This window comes from Oreochromis niloticus, linkage group LG13 (genome assembly GCF_001858045.2).
Source record: "Oreochromis niloticus isolate F11D_XX linkage group LG13, O_niloticus_UMD_NMBU, whole genome shotgun sequence".
Classification (NCBI taxonomy): Eukaryota; Metazoa; Chordata; class Actinopteri; order Cichliformes; family Cichlidae; genus Oreochromis; species Oreochromis niloticus.
In genome coordinates this window covers 588,750-609,153 of record NC_031978.2, presented here as the reverse complement: position 1 = coordinate 609,153, position 20,404 = coordinate 588,750, and the positions used below count along the sequence as shown (strand labels likewise).

General features: G+C 44.2%; 1 protein-coding gene across 4 annotated transcripts in view; it reads right to left on the bottom strand.

Moving 5' to 3' along the window:
• arfgef3 (ARFGEF family member 3) overlaps positions 1-20,404 on the bottom strand; it is a 57,964-nt gene that overhangs the window by 7,381 nt on the left and 30,179 nt on the right. The window contains exons 20-40 of one of the 4 annotated variants that reach the window (XM_025897396.1): positions 18,685-18,795; positions 17,953-18,103; positions 17,500-17,814; positions 15,698-15,831; positions 14,220-14,365; positions 13,085-13,264; positions 12,838-12,979; positions 12,606-12,728; positions 11,786-11,889; positions 11,551-11,695; positions 11,309-11,437; positions 11,050-11,226; positions 10,523-10,637; positions 8,431-8,533; positions 4,869-5,000; positions 4,454-4,584; positions 4,148-4,156; positions 3,015-3,233; positions 2,665-2,851; positions 1,008-1,109; positions 84-466 (exon numbers count right to left, since the gene is read on the bottom strand). In XM_025897396.1, coding sequence (XP_025753181.1) covers positions 84-466; positions 1,008-1,109; positions 2,665-2,851; positions 3,015-3,233; positions 4,148-4,156; positions 4,454-4,584; positions 4,869-5,000; positions 8,431-8,533; positions 10,523-10,637; positions 11,050-11,226; positions 11,309-11,437; positions 11,551-11,695; positions 11,786-11,889; positions 12,606-12,728; positions 12,838-12,979; positions 13,085-13,264; positions 14,220-14,365; positions 15,698-15,831; positions 17,500-17,814; positions 17,953-18,103; positions 18,685-18,795 — 3,238 coding nt within the window. The remainder of the gene's footprint in view (positions 1-83; positions 467-1,007; positions 1,110-2,664; positions 2,852-3,014; positions 3,234-4,147; positions 4,157-4,453; positions 4,585-4,868; positions 5,001-8,430; positions 8,534-10,522; positions 10,638-11,049; positions 11,227-11,308; positions 11,438-11,550; positions 11,696-11,785; positions 11,890-12,605; positions 12,729-12,837; positions 12,980-13,084; positions 13,265-14,219; positions 14,366-15,697; positions 15,832-17,499; positions 17,815-17,952; positions 18,104-18,684; positions 18,796-20,404) is intronic. The other 3 variants (XM_013264366.3, XM_025897397.1, XM_019349356.2) reach the window with 3 other exon arrangements.

Below are 20,404 nucleotides of genomic sequence, written 5' to 3'. Positions count from 1 at the left end.
GGAGAGAGGAGAGTGGCAGGTTTTACGTGACGGGTGACTAAACAGCCTTCATAAAGCACACATTAATATGCGTGATCTCCAACCTGAATCCTGGACTTGGCGTCGGTGTGTCTCCCGGTGATGCTGAGCTCACGTCTGTCGTCTGACACCTGTACCCGCCTTCCTCTGAGGGCGTCTCCCTCGCTGAAAGCCCGCCTGCTGAGGTCGGGGTCGAAGTCTCGGACTGGAAGAGAGGCAGGAAGAACACATGGTCTCCTCCTGCACTTCCCCTCAGCAGAGCGGTCTCCTCCAGCGTGCTCTCCAGGTCGCGGTGCATCTGAATGTAGCTGTTGCACAGATCCACGCACAGCTTGTAGAGCCGCTTGACCAGCCAGGCCCAGTCGGCGCTCCCCAGCGGCTGCACACTGAGCGAGGGGACTGGAGCTCGCCACGGGTGGCGCTTATCCCGGCCGCGAGGGGGGCTGACCTGCCAGACAAGACACAAATATCACGAGGAGGGTCAAAAGTTTAGAAAAGCCTCTGAGATTTGAAGAGAAAAAAAAATACTAATGGATAAAAAGAGCAGCAGCACGACTAATCCAAGGAAATCTTTTGTTTTTGCCGCTGCTTTAATTCTACATTGAGGTCACCTATCAACCCCTCTGAGTGGCCTCTCATCACTTTTGAGTGTTTTACGATTCTTTACAGAAGCTGTGTGTGTGTGTGTGTGTGTGTGTGTGTGTGTGTGTGTGTGTGTGTGTGTGTGTGTGTGTGTGTGTGTACCTGTTTACACATCTTTGTGGGGACCAACAGTCACTCGTGAGGACAAAAGTGTCCCCACGAGTTTGAAGGCATTTTTGAGACTCGAGATGTGATTTTAGTGTCAGGGTTACAGTTGGGTTATGGTTAGGGTTAGGTATTCATTTTTGATGGTTAGGGTAAGGGGCTAAGGAAAGCATTATGTCAATTAGATGTCCCCAAAAGATATGAATACCCGACATGTGTGTGTGTGTGTGTGCATGTGTTACCTGTGCGGTTTCTTCAAATATGTCTTCATCCTCCGAGGAGGCGGAACCAGGACGAGAGGAGTCTGAGCTCCCCTCCTCTTCGTCGTACAGGATCCTCTTCACCTGAACACGGCGACAAGTTCAGATGTCAAACAGATAACTGACAGCTAGTGACGAGCTCGTCTGTTAGCGGTGACGACAGTTATCACCAGTGATTGTGTAATTGCTGAGAGGTTAATATGACTGCTGTGTCTGGTTGGTAAAATATGCTGAACATCCATCCATCCATCCATCCATTCGCTTCCGCTTATCCTTTTCAGGGTCGCGGGGGGCGCTGGAGCCTATCCCAGCTGTCATAGGGCGAGAGGCAGGGTACGCCCTGGACAGGTCGCCAGTCTGTCGCAGGGCTAACACACAGGGACAGACAACCATTCGCACTCACATTCACTCACACATTTACACCTAGTGACAATTTGGATTATCCAATTAACCTATCCCCACAAGCTGCATGTCTTTGGACGGTGGGAGGAAGCCGGAGTACCCGGAGAGAACCCACGCAAACACAGGGAGAACATGCAAACTCCACACAGAAAGACCCCGGCCTGATGGTGGAATTGAACTCAGGACCTTCTTGCTGTGCGGCAACAGTGCTAACCACCGTGCCACCGTGCTGCCCTATGCAGAATGCAGAACATTAGAATAAAAATTAATAAATGAAATGAAAATGTTAATTCATTATTTTTGTGAACATCGTTCCTCCAGACATATCAAATACCTGCTCCGCGCTTCTTTCAATCGACCTACCAGACACACAAAAGTGCAGTTTTAAATCTGGAGCTGTACATTTAAATAAACTCAATCCCAGCAAAAGAAAATCTTAGAAATCAAGAAACATCGTATATGTGAAGATGTGTTCCTGCACAGTGAAAAATCGTTTCATGAACATTCATCCAAGACATGTTTGAAAAAAGTTCCAAAATAAAAGCTGGGTAGGCGTCCAGCTCGCTGCCTGCTCAGCTCCGCTCCTCCCATGCAGCACGCCATGACACAGAATTTAAATTCAGCTCTACATCAGTGGTTTAAATGTTATTTACAGTTTATGGTTACAAAATGTGTTTATGAAATGACTGTCAGTGAATCAAAAACAACTTGTGCATTTGGCTCCTTTAGAAGTGATATGATCAACAGGGCAGTGTGACGGCCTGACTGGTGTTGGTCGTTTTGCTGGGTGTGCATCTAAACCTTCTGGTCCAACTTTTCACCAGTTACCTTCTAACTGTGTGCGTTTGATGCTAAGCAGCAGCACGAGGTGGGATAATGAAAAACAGTTTCCTGCTCCTGCAGTGAGAGTGACCTGGAACAGTGAGCTGAGCTGTGAAACGATAAGCTCAAATAAGTGATAAGGCTTTGTAGAGCTGAGTGGAAGTGACCACTCGGGTGATAACTCTCTGTGGCTTTTACAATAACAAAAAATTGTTCCAAATCATCTGAACGCATTAGCGATGCTCTAGAAGTGACAGCAGGTCCCTGTAAAACTATAAAAGAGCTGCAGTGTGGTTGCTAATTGTTGGCTACTTCTAAGCTACAAAAGCCTGGAACAATGTTTCTGCCCCTCAGTATGTAGATCTGGATGTGCAGGATTAGCAGTGTGACAAAAACATAGAAGAACATTATTAACTTGACTGGTTTCCACCTGCTGTGCAGTCATGCTGTCTGCCTGGCTCAGTATGGCACACAGCAGGGCCTGGAAGTACAGGCTGAAGCTCATGGCTGACTGACGGTAAAGATTGGCTGCTCCACAAACACCCGACACCTTCATCAGCAGGTACTTCAGACCCGGCCGAGTGTCAAAGTCCCGCGCCGTCCTGCACACAACAGATTTTTCAGCCGCATTTGAAGCTGATTGACATTATTATAAAACGTATGAATATAAAATAACTTGTTTTGTTTCTATGTTTGGAAACTAGCAGGATTCAGTATCAACACTATACTGCCATCTGCATATGTGACATGTTTTGCTGCAGTAACCTGTACGAGTCCAGCAGCAGATCCAGAATTATGGCTAAATTCGTCATAGAGATGTAGCGCAGGAAGCCTGCTGTGGGTTTACTGGGGTCAGAGGTCACAGGTGTGACCCTTTCGTGACCTTCAGGCTGCTTGACAAACTCTTCTAGTAGGATGTCAGAGAGGTTTTGGAGCAGAACCTGGTGGGACAGCAGGCTCACCACGATGGTCCGGAATGGGATCCTGCACATCAGTCGAATCACATACATTCAGTTATTTATTTAAAAAAGAATCCTTCATAATAAAGAAATATTTTCACTGAACAAATGGATGCATTTCTAGGTGTGAAAGGTGAAGCCTTTAATCTGTATTCTTAGAAAAAGCCAGCAGAGGGAGACTCTTAAATTAGTTGCATCGACTAGACGTCTATAGAAAAACTGTCCTCGTGTCTCTCGCTTCACGCGCTCAGAAAACACTTGCCTGATGAATTTATAGTCGCAGTCACCAGTTTCAGTTTTTATTGATAATAACTTTGTTATTTTGTAAAATTTTGAACCCAGCAATGTTAAAGCAGGGTGTGCTTTAGTGTGGCCCTGCACTGCATGGAGTGTCTCTCAGTTTTAAAGTCAGACCTGCTCGTGACATTTATAAACTATTCTGATTGTGACTGTTTACATTTGGTTACAAAAAGCTAACATGGTGACATCACAGGCTTCAAAAACAGGCTTTGCAAACCAGCGGGTGATGTCATGGTTCATTTATCTGTTGTAGCATCACTGTAATGTTAAACAAATAAAGACTAAAGGATAAACATGCAGGTGCAACACGTAAATGACAGAGCTGCACAATATACAACATCACAGCTCAGCTGTGGTGTAACGTCTGTGAAAAAGTGGAAATGTACAAAGAGAGCTTCTTTTTGTTCTTAGCCATCTGCACTCAGTCAGCTTCTCTCTTGCAGCTGCATCACTGATACAAGTTTGAGTGCTGAATTAATTATAATATTATCTTGTCAGGAACTGCATATTTGTCTGTACATTGTGCAGCTCTAGAGGATCATTTCAAATTAACATTGGCGATCATGCTGTCCATGCCTCATGTGGGCATTTGTCACACTTTTAAATGGTTGTTGATGAACACACAGAGAACAGCCTTACCCAATTTTCCTTTAACACAGCAGCAGAAAGACAAGCAAAAAGAGTTAGTGGGCTTCAGAGAGCACATTTCCCCCAAAGGCACTGACAGAGCACACACATGGAGTTGGCACATAAGAGGACAGACCACAGCAGGAGGCACATTTAAACCTAAATCTAACTGAAAACACGCGGCACCTTCAGAGCCTCGTTAAGAAATGTAAACCAATCAGACGAGCAACACCCATGTGATCAGAGCTCTGGAGCAGGGGGTGGCAGTTTTAGAATTGCCCAAATCTGAGACTGTGTGTTTGTGCATTTGATGTGCACCTCTTCTGAGCGTGTCCATTGGACTGCTGGTCAGACGGCAGCTCGATGATGAGGACGCAGGACTGAGCGTGCTCAAAGCCTTCCTTGTTGTTGGGTGTCTTAGGGGAGCACTGAGTGTCCAACATAAAGACCTGGGATAGAAACAGGACATGTGGACAAGCTCGGGTCAGACAGTTAAAACCACAGGACAGCCTTAAAAAAAGATTACCCATACACTTGTGTTTATATTCATTTACCACGATGGATCTCTGAAGTATTAAGTGATAAAATACACGTTTATGTACAACTTCAGCTTCAGGATCTGTAATATAATCCCTGACATTTCAAACTCCAGGATGATGGGAGATTTTTTTTCCTGTCTGGACTCTTGATTGGAGGTTGAAGCCACAGCGAAGCCACGTGAAGTGACACTGACCTGCTGGGCCATAGCTTTGATCCTCCAGTACTCGGCCTCGGCTGACGGTGAGTGAGAAGGAGCCGCCACCTTCACCTCGCAGGCGTCTCCAGAAAAGCTGTCCGAGCCGCTGTGAAAACACGCCAGAAGGTTCTGCAGAAAGAAAAGAGGGAACACTGGTGTGCGTTAAATGGGAAACACAGACTTTGTCTCCCTGAATATCGCTGATGCGCTTTCAGAAAGCGTAGAAGGACCCTCTGGCTCATTGGAAGTGAAATCTGCTGAATCAGGTTTGAAACCAGAAGAAGATCCGTCAGAAAGTTCATTCTTCTACTGGAATACTGTGGAAGAGACTACAGCACACTATTCCTGAAACTCCTTCCTAATAGCATATCTGAAAAGGATATTTGATATTTGTCTCGCTTTTAGGGCCGATGTGTAAACCACAGCTTTGGCTGGCTGAATGAGGATGAACCTTTCAGTCTGTGTGTTTAATCAAGGAGCACAGCTTCTATTGTTTATAGGAAATATTACACTGTTTCCTTCATACACCAGTCAGGTTTTGTGTTATATGGTATAATTTCAGGTGACAGTCGGTCTCTGAATGACATGTATGGCCAGCGTTTCCATCTTGATGATTACATTACATCAGCTGTGACCTGAATGCTTTTTAACAAAAGCAGCTTTTCTATAAAGCCAGTCAAAGGCCATGTGTTCATATGTCTGAGAGCATAAGCTACATATTAAGGACTGATGTCTACATAGTATAAGCTGCATGTTAACAACTGTCCTACAAACATAATACGATTCTATGCATTTTTCAGAATTTCATTTATAGTCACATATGTTTAAATGTCTGAAACATCTCTGCTCGTTCTTCAATATTTCTGTAAGATGGGACAGAAATGAAAGAAGTTTTAACTGAGGTTAAAAACGACGTTGAGCAGCAAAGTGCACGTTTTACAAAGACGTGGAGCCCTCTGGTTGTTTCAGAGTTAATGATTTGTATGAACCTGAGCCAACGAGATCAGCTGCACTTGTTTTCAGTGTGCTGTTATACGTGTGATATCATGGAAAAATTGTCATTTTTTCACACTGGATTTCAAATCAAACAGACAAACTATGATTGAACTGACAGGCTCACATTTTATTCAAGGGCTTGAACGAACGTATTGCATCAGCTGACGAGGAACTACAGACACCGAAGTACTTCAGGAGGTCACAGCTCCATATGTGACATTAGCAACATGCTTTAAGATGTCTGTGCTTCAGCAAATATTGTTATATAAAGGGCTATTAGACCTAAATACATAAAGCGCATTGCTCAGCATGATAATGTTAAAACCCATCACAAAGAGTCAATAAGATCCGTTTCTATCCATCCTCTCATTTTCGACTGTTGCGTCATGAGGACAGTGGAGACCTCGCTCTCCCGGCCCAGCTGGACCATTTTTATTTATTTTACTATCCTATATTTTCTGGAAACTTCTTCCTCTTACAGCTGCTCCCTTTAAGGGCCACCACAGTAGATCTCTGCCTCCATCTCCTCCTCCAGCATCCTCCTCTGTCACACCAACCCTCTGCATGTCCTCCGTCACTGCATCCATGAATCTTCCCTCATAACTTTTTCTTTTCCTCCTGTTTGGCACATTCAACAACCTTTGTCCAGTATATCCACCCCACACCATCTCAGCCTGACTGACACACACACACACGCACACGCACACGCACACACACACACACACACACACACACACACACACGCACACGTCGGGTATTCATATCTTTTGGGGACATCTAATTGACATAATGCTTTCCTTAGCCCCTTACCCTAACCTAACCATGACCTAACTGTAACCCTGTCACTAAAAACACATTTTGAGTCTCATAAATGCCTTCAAACTTTTGGGGACCAGGATTTTGGTCCCCACGAGTATAGTAAACTTCCATTTTTAGTCCCCACAAAGATATGAATACAGGCTCACACGCACACACAGACAGATGTGGCTCTAATCTGTAAAGCTGCTTAGCAGATGTCAGGCAGGCAGCTGGCTCAGAACTACAGGAACACGACATCCAATAACAAAGTGCTCGTCCATGTCACCTCTGCCGAACACTCACGCACACTCGGGGTTAGTGGCGGTTCCCTTGGTAAGTGAAAGGGAACAGCGGGAGTCGGCTCCCCGCTGAGGCTCTAAATCTGCCGGCTCGCACATGCACTCAGCAGGTACTGAACCATCATCAACAAATTAACACAAATTTTTCATTAAAGCTGAGCAGGCTGGCAGATCGTCTTTAACAGGACACTGTATGTTCTGGTAGAACATTTAACGAGCGAAAGGAGGAAACTGATTGTGAGACAAACATCGTGCTCGCATTCAGCTTTCAGTCGTTTCTTTAGACTTCTGTTTAGTTTTTGCGCACTGGCTATTTTTGGAGAGATGACGTAGAGTACACATACCAAACAGGACTGGTATGACTCAAGGAGCGCCTACTGAGCAGGTGAAAGAAGCCATATCGTTCCAACAAAGGGAACTCGTATCAATAATAGAAGCTAGAACGAGCAGAGACATATTGCATTATTAGGAAGTGAAACAGAGAAGACAGTTAAAAAGGAACTATTATTCTCTGTCATATTTATACGTGATATTTAAAAGTTTAAAATAATAAGATCAGTGCAGGTACGAGTCATCACTGGAAGCAAAAAGCTCAGGTTTCAGACTGATCCAAACACTCAGTCACACACTCAGCTCGATGTGTAAAGAAGCACAGAAATCACTAACGTGGTGAGCTCAGGTCCAAAGCTCTGGCTCTGAGAGCAGCAGCCTCACTCACCTGCAGGAGAAAGACAACTTAAAGGTAAGAGGAAGGAAGCTAAATCAGCTGATTTCAGACAGAAGATGAACCGAGGAGCTGCACCGAGCCCCAGCATGAGATCGATAAGGATTAGGTTTAGTTCGCAGAAGTCAACGCTTAAAAAAAGTACCTTTATTGCACATAAGAGCCACACTGTACTTAATTCAAATTATGAGTAAAATCGGTCTTTAAAAGAAACTAAAAGAACATTTAGAAAGAAATCAGTTCAGACTATATTCATCCATGAAAACTGGGAACATTTGTGCTTTGAATGGTGCCTCATTGTGCAGTAAGTGATAAAGTCTCACTTAAAGAAGAACAGCTAAAAGTGACGGGGATCCAAATAAAACACTAAATTTGAGGTAATTCACACAAAAGAGCTGCAGAATCCAAAAACCAGAGAATATCTAACTGAACCTCTCAGTCAAGGATGGTTGATACCAAAAAGGAAAGGAGAGCAGTTTCCTTCCTGCTCCGAGGAGACAAAGAGTGATCGCTCACAGCTGCAGGACTGTGATGGCGAGTATATAATGTGCACTGGAGGTTAAATGGGGTTATTGGGCCTAATGTGGAATACCAGCACTGTGGTATTAACTGCTTTCAGATTACTTCTGTCTGGACAAGCGGCTTCAAACTGGGGATGGATTATGTGGTTTACTGCAGCGGGCTGTCCAGGTCACTTGTATCCAGGTGCTGCACCACCTGACATCTGCATTTCATCACGTACCTTGACCGGCTCTAACGTGGCAGAGAATGCGTCCTGCAGAGCGCAGCAGGCCAACCTCCACATTTCTTCTGTGAACACTGGACCCACTGTGACCAACACGTACCTGGAGAGAGATGCAGAACAACCGTGGACTGATTACACAGAAAATAAACTACGCTTTATTTTTTAACATCTTTTAAATCAATTTCTAAAACACAGCTGACGTGGTTTGATTTGACATTTCTGTTGCTGAGAATAAACCGCTCGAGTAGCAAAACTAACAAAGCCTTAGTGTCCGGCAGCCTCGCCTCTGTCAGTGCGCCCCAGGGTGGCTGTGGCTACAACGTAGCTTGCCATCACCAGTGTGTGAATGTGTGTGTGAATGGGTGAATGACTGGATATGTAAAGCGCTTTGGGGTCCTTAGGGACTAGAAAGCGCTATATAAATACAGGCCATTTACCATTTACCATTTAGTGTTGCCAAACTTTCTGACCAATCCTCTCGTGGTGTCTAATGCGGTCCTTGAAAGTTTGCACACCTTTTACAGTAATGTTTGTTTCTGCATAATCAAGATGTAAAACATCACGAGAGAGTCACACAAGTCCAAATGCAGTGACATCAAAGTGTCAGACTGTAAAAACGTCATATTTGTGATTAGTATGGAAACCTCGAGGATTTGAGTGAATGTGAAGATAAAAGTAGAGTAAGTCCATTCGGCTCGAACACTGACAGATGAAAAAAAAAAAAGAAGAAGAAAAGAGCCACTATCAACTTTCTCGCACAACCTTGGAAAGCGTCCAAAACTCACGATGTGAGTGAGTCTGTATCAGTGATGTAAAGCAGCTGTCACATGTATGGCAGGTGTTGCATGTGCAAACGTGCACTAAGATTATAACTAACAAAACAGAACAAACAGGGTGGCACGCCGCAGAGACGGTGTAGACATCGTCACAGGAGCAGAGGCAGGATTTAAATAACACTGGCCTGCAGCCTCCTGCATCTCCACACAGGAGCAAGCCCTGCAAAAACACCGGGGGCTGTAACATCCTCCTTTAACCCTTTAAAGCCCACCAAGGAACCAAGTCTGAGCCAGAGGTTATCTTTATACTTTTACATGCTGTAGTGCAATTTTTGGGAGCATTTGCTATACATAAATACAACCGTTATATCCCAAATTTTAATAATATGTATGCATAGTAACTACACAAAATGCAAAAAGGTGCAATAAACTGCAAAAAAAAATTGAAAATCATTTTTGTTTGTTTGTTTGTTTTTTTTTACACATACTCTCGTTACATCCCTCAAAACTGTAAATGCAAAAAAAGTTGCACAAAATAGTTTCCAACCACTTGAAATGTATTTTGAGTTTCTTCATAGTTTCATATTTGAGATACACCAATTTTTATTAACTGAAGGAAAATGAAGAAATATTATTGTGCAAAATTTGCAAAGAAACGTGCTTCAAAATAAACGATTTCAAACAGTGAAACTTAAGTTCTAAGCCTCCCAGAAACGACACAGAAAGGCATAAAGTCAAACACGACTTTGAAAAACACCAGGAAACCTTTGAAAGGCCCTGTAGGAGAGAAACTACATTTCCCACAAAAAATGACGTCACTTCTGGTTTTTGCTGGTAATGGCGGACATGTGATAATCCGCACTGATGTTTTTTCCAACGTAGGAAGTGCTATGAACAGCTGATCGGATCGGCAGAGTGCGTTTCTGGATTATAATGTTTTTGTTGTTGCAATCGCTTTTTACGTGATTTTTATACAGAGCCATATGTGGAAGGAAACCAGGACCTGGGACAAGCTGAATGCATGTGATGCAAGTACAACTCATCTGGTTCCAAATGCAAAAAAATGATTGCGCTAGCTTATGTGGATGCAGTTCTACCGGGATTTAAAAACAGTTCCACGAATCGTCCAGCTTTCTTCTAGCTGCACCTTATTTTTAGAAACTTCATCCTTGTTTAGGACGAGCGTCCACCACCGAAGCACTCACTCAGCCAACAATCCACCCAAAACAGAGAAAGACAACCTGAACTGAAAAGACGTTCCACACTTGATTTCACTGTGGCGACAGGTGTGCAACTGCCAGATGTGTGGTCACCTGATGCAGGAACAGCCCACTCTGGAGATGGTCTCTGCAGGTTCAGACACACAAGCCACCAGCAGCTTGAAGAGGTCCTTCAGCATGTGGTTGATCAGTGACTCGTATCCAATATCTGCAGGAAGTGAAGGAAGAAACACACACACACACACACACACACACACACACACACACACACACACACACACACACACACACACACACACACACACACACACAACACCACAACAGAGCCTGTGAGCACACAGGGTGGGGGTGCAGTTTAATCTGACTAAAGAGGAGGACAGTGGAACAACACGAGATCAGTTCTGCTCCATTTCACTTCAGAGAACAAGCACATTATACGCAAGAGAAACAATAACAGTCCATCAGATCTGTGACAGCGCACCTGACTGTGCTAATGCACCACGCCCACGGGTCAAATCTTTCAGTGAATTTTTACACAAAAGCTTAGAAATGCAAAGTTCCCAGCATGCTTTGCTCTTAGCTTGAAGACGATTAAAGAAGACGAAACGCACACCACCCACCTGAGTGTATGAAACTGTTGACGTGCTCCACCACCAGCTCGCAGGACAGGCCAATTGCGTGTTTGAAATTCGCTGCCGCCACATCCCAATAAGAGTGGTCACCATGGCTACGCTGCAGCCACAGTGACATCACAGGAAGCAGCAGCTGAATGACAGCAAAGATACCAAACCCTGGACCTGGAGAGGCGAGATCAGGTTACATCGCAGCTGTTTGTAGGGTTTGTCTTCTTCTTCTTTGGATTGATTTTAAGTTTATCACCTGGCACTGCGGTGACTTCTCTGAGCAAAGTGAAGAGCAGCTCCAGCGTTGGAGGCTGGTGCTGTCGAGGGCAGTTTGACACGGCTGCAGTGAGCTGCTCCAGTAATAAAATCCACACCTGGATCAGACCTGCAGGACACAAGAGAACAAAAACGCACTGAAGAGAAAGAAGGAGAGAGAACGGAGAAGGATTCTCAGACGACACAAAGACCGTGAAGCACAGAGAGGAGCGAAAGCGAAACCTGTGTCGTCATCAAACTCCTGGAGGACACAGTCCATGCCATCCTCGCTGCTGATCGAGCGTTCCTGCGATCTCATCGGCAGGCTGGCGAGCCGCGCACCCAGGAACACCGGCTTAGACGGCATCTTGTAAATCTTTGCCAGCAGCTGTTAATCAAATGCAAAACACGGTTTCTTTTTTATAATAGCGAAAAATCTTAAAAATATGCTCTCACTTTATATCTGTGGAGCTTCCACCTGCGAGCATTTGCGGAGGTAGTCGAGAGCAGGCAGGCAGAGGTCTGTGGAGCTGTAACCTGACGCATGAACGCAGTCGCCAATCTCTTTGTAGTCCACCTCTCCTGCACAGAAAAGCATAAAAGTTCTCCAGAGTTTGAAAGGTCAGCTTTAAAAAACACTTGGATGACACTGTAGTTGTTTCGAGTCATTCAGAGAGAACATGTCCCTCAAAAACACAGGATCGCTTTTTCTGTGGTGCTGTTTTCTTGATTTTGTCAGTGACTCGCTGAAGCTTGCCTCCCACTCACTGTGATCAGCACCGTGTTTGCTCCTTTCTCCTTCTGTGAGGTTTTGAAGCTTTTGATGGTGGCGATTCTTCTAAAAACCATGAAGTATCTTTTTAAAAGAAAAAATAGCTTCCCAGTCGTAGTTTAGGAATTATTAATGTCTGGAATTTTAAAAACATGAAAGTAGCTTTTGTGTCTTGTGTGTCCTCTTGGTGCTTTTTTGTAAAACATTTTGATGATGTACAGGAACAAATTTATGCATGAAAACTTCCCATGCATTTGTGCATTTGGCCTTTTTTGATTAAAAAAAAGAAATAATAATAGCACATATCAAAATAAATTCTTAAATTTCTGCACAAAACTGAAGCAGCAGCATTTGCAGATGCATAAATCCGCTCTCCTGATGTATTAAAGCTGTGACGTAAATACAAAATGTACATGCATGTTATGAGCATCTAATAAAGAGATAAATACTTAGCCTGATCCCGGGAAAAATAAAATCCCAAAAGGCTTGAAAAGTAATATCTTGAAATGAAAAATGTGAGACAAACCTAATCCTTTGACAAACTTCATGAGACACATGATGTAGTCTGTGGCAGCGTTGGCAAAAACTTGGATGTTGTCGGTGTTTATGAACGCCTCAAAGACGTCGAACACCGGCGCCTGAGACTTCCCTGCAGGAAGACAATGAGACGAGAGGAGGAAACTCAGTGGCTTTGATTTTAGATCTGCAGGAAAAATCTTTCTGCTGATAAACTTTGGAAAAAAGCTTGTTAGACGTGCCCATGGAGTATTCTCCCAGCAGGTAGTCTTTGGTGTCAGTCTTGCTACCGTGCACCGTCCTGAGGGCGCTGAACAGAGGCCTCCACCCTGACAGGATCTGAGGAGAGCACATCTCCACCAGCTCTCCTATCGATGTTATTACCTGCAGGGAGACAAACCCGAGAAAAATTGTTTGGCAAACTGAACGCACAGCCCGGAACAACGCTGGCTGATTTGGTTGTTGTGAGGAACCGAGATCCGACTCCACCTGGTCCTGAACGTCCTCGTCACAGAGCTCCAGCTGCATGATGTGCTCGAAAGGCCTGAACAGTGCCTCGTTAAAGTGGAAGTGTGGAAGCTCCGCCCAGCTCGTCAGCACCTCTGTGAGAACATCATGGATAAAGGAAACGGCCTTCTGGGATACGTGGCGCTCTTTGTGACACGCAGCCTGTGATGACGACAAAAATTTTGTGTTTAAAGAGCCTCAAACAGCTCAAAGCTTTTATTCTCTCAGTGCCTGAAGTGTGTTGAGCTAAAAAGAGAAAACCACTGTGCGAGATAAAAGGTGGTCGACACAGATGTTACACAACTTCATTTCAGAGCCGCTACAATCCAAAGAAGATTCATTTCTGTGTGCAGTCACAGTTTTCTGGGAGCCCTCCACACTTCCATGTCCATACATGGAAAGTATAAGGTGGTGACAGCAGCAGTAAGACACAGCATGGAACAAGCAGACATTAGTGATAACAGATTCAACACTGATCAGGTTAGAGACACCTTTAAACAGGGGTCTTGAACTCCAGGCCTTGAGGGCCGGTGTCCTGCAGGTTTTAGATGTTTCCTTGATCCAACACAGCTGATTTAAATGGCTAAATGACCTCCTCAACATGTCCTGAAGTTCTCCAGAGGCCTGGTAATGAACTGATCATTTGATTCAGGTGTGTTGACCCAGGGTGAGATCTAAAACCTGCAGGACACCGGCCCTCGAGGCCTGGAGTTCAAGACCCGTCTTAAAAGGAGGAGGTGGGCTGGAGGTGGGTTGCAAAGTGGCTTGGAGATACACATATAGGCTTGTAGGCAGCCTAAGGTGCAGTGAGATAGCTGAGCCGAACTCAGAAGACTGAGACCTGCCTGAACTACTGCGATGCTGCTGCTGTGAAGTAAATCTCCATAAAAGGAGAAGATTAATTAACCCGTATTTCACATGTGGCAGAATGAATCAACTGTTGGCACAACCTTTGTTAGTCTTTTAAACACGTTGACTTTGTCTGTAGTTCCAACTCATGTCAGAGCAACAATTAGAACTTCTGTAGTTACACAATTGTGCAACTGAGAGGTTGAGAAGTTAACAGAAGGAGAGAAGAGAGAAATAAAACACTGTTTAGAAGGTAGTAATATCCTACCTCCACCAGATGAGGCGCCACCACGCTCCAGGCCCTCATCATGTGGAGAAGGGGTCGGTTCTTATTCCGGACGATTCGCAGCATGGCCTCACCCAGACGGAAGAGATGGAGGGCGCTGCGCCGGTCCAACGTCGACTTGGCTTCTCCTACAGACACGCAGAGGACACAAAAAAGGCCTCGGAGCTTTACTCCTGTCTGTACTTCATCTTTAATTAACCACATGAGGGAAACTAATTAAGAAAGAGAACAAGGTATGCCCAGCATGGTTCATAGTTATCCAGACCCTTGGGTCATTGGCCAAGGCCTGAGATCGAGAAGGCCACAGGAAGGGACAGAGTATGTTTAAAGTTGTGAAAACTTTAAATCTGTGATAAATAAACGAGCCACAGATACAACACAAAACTGTATTTATTTAAAAGCTGAACATCACTCTAAGACATTCAATAGAGAAATATGTTTTTAATTTATATTTAATTTCCGATCTAGAAAAAAACAAATGTGATTGTCAAGAATAACACGACTCCTGTTTCTGCACACGTGTTTTTGGCTTGTTGCGCATTTTGTGTTTCATGATCAACATTTTGAGTTTTTTCCTGACTTTTTGACGTCTTCTGTCTCCCCCTGTGTTTCCCAACTGAATCCCCTGCCTGTATGTGTCTCTTCATTGTTTGAGCGGACAGCTGCTGTGCTTCCTCTCACAGCTGCAGCAGCTTGCATGAACTGCAGACCACGCTGCATGTTTGCTTTAGAAATGCAAATTCTATGTTTTTTTGGATAATTTTACTTTAGTGTGTCTGAAAAAAATGTGTCAATAATTAAATAAATGTAACAGAATTTGTTTTAGGTGTGTTTAATGAAGGCAGAAAATGTAGCTATTAAATAAAACTGGATGTCTGTGGTTTATTTGTGTTGAAGTGAAGCCAAAATCTTTGTGAAGTGAAGCCAGTTTTTAACTTGGCCAATTTCACCTGCTATTAAAGCAAACATAGTTTAGACTGTTTACCATGTTTCACTGAGTCACTCATCTGCACCTCTGCATTCAAGCTCCTCGTGCCTTTTGAAGGATTTTTGAATGCAAATATCTGACAAAGAATAATTGCTCTCACACAGCCAATCCGAAAAACTCTGTGCTCCAGTTTGATGAGTAAAATCTAAGCATTTTTAAAAATCTGTTACTTTAATTAGTGAGCAGGTATTTGTGTCTGTGTGATGCACCTGTACACTTTATGGATGCAGCTTGCTAACCAAGCTAATGCAATTATTGTCTGATAGCTTAGCATCCCAGCCTTTCATCCAGATACCACATGATGGCAGCTCGTCACGTTTCAGAAACCAATTGGTGGCATCTCCGTGTGTGTGTGTGTGTGTGTGTGTGTGTATTACTCTCAGGAGAAAAAGACCAGTTTGTTCAATTCTAATAAAAATATTTTGATGTCAGAGTAAAGTCAGGTTTGTTACATTTGTTGCAAAGTGTGTACCTGGCATTGCCAGTGAATAGTCTCCAGTCTCAGTGGGAGAGTCAAACAGCTGAGACTGAGAAGCTTTTCTGAGCTGCTGCAGGAAACCAACCAGACCAACCAGGTTTAGTTTGGTGGCCCCTTCTTCAAATAACCTGAAACACACAGAAAGCATTTCATACACTCACATGAAGGTCTACAGTGCAATGGTAATGCAACGCTGCCATGCAAGTTTACATTTAAAGGACAGAAGAGAAAAAAAAAACATCCTACACTGAAATACTTGCAAAGGTTCCCTGTTCGCTGCCCTCTGAGCACATTTAGGCCAGCCCTGTGCAGCAGTATTTACTATGGTCGCCGCCACTTTGAGCTTGTTAATGTGTTCAGTCCATCTGTTCCAAAAGATCAGGGGGAATTTTTTTAATATACGCTCCTAAAAGCAGCCCAGATAACTGGTTATGTAAGAGATGATCCTTGGAATGAACACGCAAACAAGTCCACAGTTACTGCAGCCGTGTGCGAGCCGTAACAAGTGGCACGCGCACATATGCATACATGTTTGTACACGTGTGAGGACATCAGTCTCATTCTAATCCTGAGTGTCGGTCCAATACCAAATGACTCATCAAAGAAAGTGTGTCAGAGCACACACACACACACACACACACACACACACACACACACACACACACACACACACACACACACACACACTGCAGTAGCTCTGCACCACTACTGCCATCTTTTGGCTATAAAACCAACCTCGGGAACACCTGCTGAGCACCAAATGTCGGTGAAACGTGGATTTGGAAGATAAAGACATTAAGAGCCTCGGTCATGCTGGCTGTTAGTGGAACACGGTGCTAACACGGGCACAGGCTGCTGCACTTCAGTTAAAAATTAAACCCACTGTGAAACTTCTTAGTCTGTTTCTATTTCCACCGTCTCGTTGCCCGTGGTGACATTATGGCCGCGAGGTTAGCCTTATTAGTTATTTCAGACATTTCACTCGCTGGGCCCACCTCCTCATTTGAGGTTTGACAGCGTTTTAGTAGGTAAAGGTGAATGGCTTTGACATGAATTGAGCTGCGGTTTGGGGAAGGCCTGGAAGGGGACTGGCGACGGCTCCCGGGCCTGGCAGATCCCCGTGCACTAAATAGAAATGAAGAAGTTAAAGAATTGAGAACAAGGAGGGAGGGAGGGTGGGGCACGTAAACGAGAATGAACAGCTTGCAGAACTGGGGGAACCTATATAGATGACAACTGGAAGGCGTGGTCCCGGAATTTCAGGAGATAAAATGAATATTGAGCCACATAATTCTCTTGTTTTGCCTTTCATTGCTTCCCTTTACTTTATTTCCTCTTGTCTGTGATGTCTGCAGAATGCTCAGCAGGAAAGATCTGAGACTCTGAAAGATAACTGTGACCTCATTAGAGTTAAAGTGGACAAAAGTATAAATAAAACTGAACCCCTCTTCTGTTAGTCTTTAGCAAGATTAAATACCTATAAAATAAAAAGTTGTAAAAAACAATAAAACAACTCAGTATCCAATCTCTGAAGTTGCACCTCAGCGATTCAGACAGGGACCACTCTAATCTGACTGTCAAAGGAAATCTAATTCCTGAATTTCTTATTTACTATGTTTCTTTAACTTGGAACACGTGCAGTTGTTGAGTTTTATTAAAACAAAATCAAAACACAACTGACAGCACTGGTACAACACCTGGAACATCACATGTAGAAAGTGTCTGTGCTAATGTGCCTGAAATAAGTGATTGGCATCCAGTCCATCATGTTGCTGTGGTATTCGTTCAGTCTCTACCTGTCGGCCTGTGTTGACAGCGTGCACACGGCCTTGGCGGCGCTGGTGCCGGTCATCAGGCTGCCGCTCTTCAGGTCCAGGCCCCGGCCCCCTCTGCCGCTCTCCTTCAGCAGCTCCTGGATGGAAAGCGGCTGGATGACCGGCTGGCTCAGGCTCAGGTCCGAGGCCTCGGGGCTGGGTTCGCAGCTCAACTCCAGCCCGAGGTCGATGCCAGCCATCTGCTGGCTCTGCTGGGTGATCGTGGTCAGAGAGGACGGCTGGGCAGAGCCATCACTGAAGTGGGTGTGCTCCAGTGAGCTGATGTACTCGGTCACCCTGAAAGTGATTTGAGGTTCTATAACATATTTTTGAAGTTTCGTCCCTCTTATGAACCACTATAGCTTCACATGCTAACATTTCAGAGCTTGATATATATGATATATGAAGTATATTTTACAGGATAAACGAACGTACCTGAACACATGAGGCCAGCAGTCATGGTTGTGGCTGCCCATCTCCAGGCCAACGTTCAGGATGGCGTCCATGCACAACACATGAGCTGTGTGGAGGCGAACTCCCTGAGGACGGCCGATCTGCTCCAGACGCTGCTCAACACGCTGTTTCACTGGACACACACACACACACACACACACACACACACACACACACACACACACACACACAGTAAAGTGCATTTTAAATGTCACAGACACCCTGAACATTGTGCTTGAACTGATCTGAGATGAGCTTTAACAAAACTCACTCTCAGGTTGTGGAAAAATATAAATATTAATTTTGCATCCCAGTAAATGCTGCCAGCAGTTTGTAACAGCTGTCACTAGATGTCACTAGTTCCCATATCTTGTTTTTATCATTGCTTTTATCTCCAGTAGAAGTGATTCCCAAAGTTTAGGCTGTGGCCAAAAAGGAATTGGCCCGTCATTCCAAACTGATAAACACTCCTGGAAGCACCGATCACAATCACAACAGACATAAGCTTTGTTTTTGGCAAAGAAATGTAACGCATTTTGCTGGAAGTGCATGCTCCAGACTTCGTAAATCATGTCTGTGTCACTCATTTAAATCCTTTCTTCTTGAAAGGGAAACTCCTACAAATGCATATGCCATAAGGCCATTTTAGGTGTTTGTGTGTCTGTTACATGCAAACGTCCGAACGAGCGTGTGTTTGTGTTTCTGTGAAAATACCTTGTGCGATAGCGTCTCCCGTCTCCCCCACCTCCTTCTCCTCCTTCTCTTCCTGCACACAGGAGGCTGCAGCCATCTGGGCTAAAGCTGAAGCACAGTTGGCAGCCACACCTGACAGACGCACACACACACACACACACACACACACACACACACATAGAGTAAAGACGTGCCGTTTCATTCATCCACAAAACATCATCCCTGCACATATAAAACTCAACATTTCAGTCATCATCCAAAGTCAGAATCTACCAAAGAGACATTTTCACAGATTTCTACTTCCACTGCACAGGTTTAACATTTTAACTAAAGACACAAAAACTGTAACGTGCCAACTGCAAACACAGAGGAGGTCGTACGCCATGTGTTCATTCATATTCATTAGTCCTTCTGCAATAATTTCAATCTGTAGGCCCCGGGGATGTGCCACTGTCTTTTAATGCTAGTGATACTCACAGACATCTGACAGTGGTTGATAAGTAAACTGCATTTCCCCTGACATCCTCTGTAGTACTTGCATTTAACATTTTGGAAGTAAAACTCGCAGTTAACCTCCAGAGGTGCTGAACAGGGTCGAACAGGTGCTGGTTGCTATTGGGCACCTGTCACTGGTGTCAAATTTGATTGTGATACATAATGAAGCTGACAAGGAAAATCAGAACTCAGCAAAACCTTCCCTGTGTGAGTACGAGTTAAAGCTCAAAGTATGGCACAAACATTAAAAGCCTACAGTACCGTGATGTGCTTTTTAGGCACTATGAAATGCCCCATGAATGCTTTACTAACAATTTCTGTTTTTACATTTAAATGTATAAGTTTGAAGCATGGAGTGGACGATCAACAGCAGATTCATTTCAAACAGAGCACAGGTGCGGAGGCGCAGGGGTCCAAGCGGTGTCCTTCTCCCTCTATGGTTTAAAGGTGCTTATTAGAAAGATAATTTAAAGCCTCATGGACTAAAGTTATCAACAGAACGTGAAGAAACAACTTATATGACTTAAATCAAAAAGGTATGCATGCTGTGTTGAAACAATATCAAAGTATGAAGTAAATCTGGGCACGACGTGGCCTCCAGTCTGCACTGACAGCACAAAGAGAAAAGTTATACCAGCAAGAGAGAGGAAAGTCATCGTCTTTGTTGCATTCAGTGTGTAAACAGTTTAAAATGAACTGAGACCAGATAAAATGTAAAATGCGCCTAAAACTGGAGTTTTAAGGAAGCACCTGTGTTTTGTGTTTTTATGTCTGACAGCTTTGCCCAGTGTTCACGTTTGAAAACGAATCTGCACTCAGCAACTGGTGTTATTCTGCTGTCCCTTTTCAGTGGCTGCCAAACGTCGAGGTGGGAACGAAAGGATCCCCGAGCTAAAAACATGGGACAGAGCTTTAAGGTAGGCCAGCCAAAAGGCCACCGGCACTTGGTTCAGACGACTACATATTCAGGTTCAATGAATTCATTTCCAGGACTTCTAACATGAAAGTTTAAAGTGCTTAATCGCTTAAAAAGTCAAGCGGCATTCATTAGTGTGACTGCATTTCCCCGTGACCCCATAAGCTTCCAAAACATGTTTAATATCAATTAAAAGCTGTGTAAACCCTCAGTTCTCAATTATTCTGGGTAATTAGACCTGTGCTGTGGCGGGAGCTGAGAGGGTCTGAGCTCACAGGAGGGCAGTAAACTCCATGTTAGAATTAGAATAACAGCATTTTGTCTGCCTCT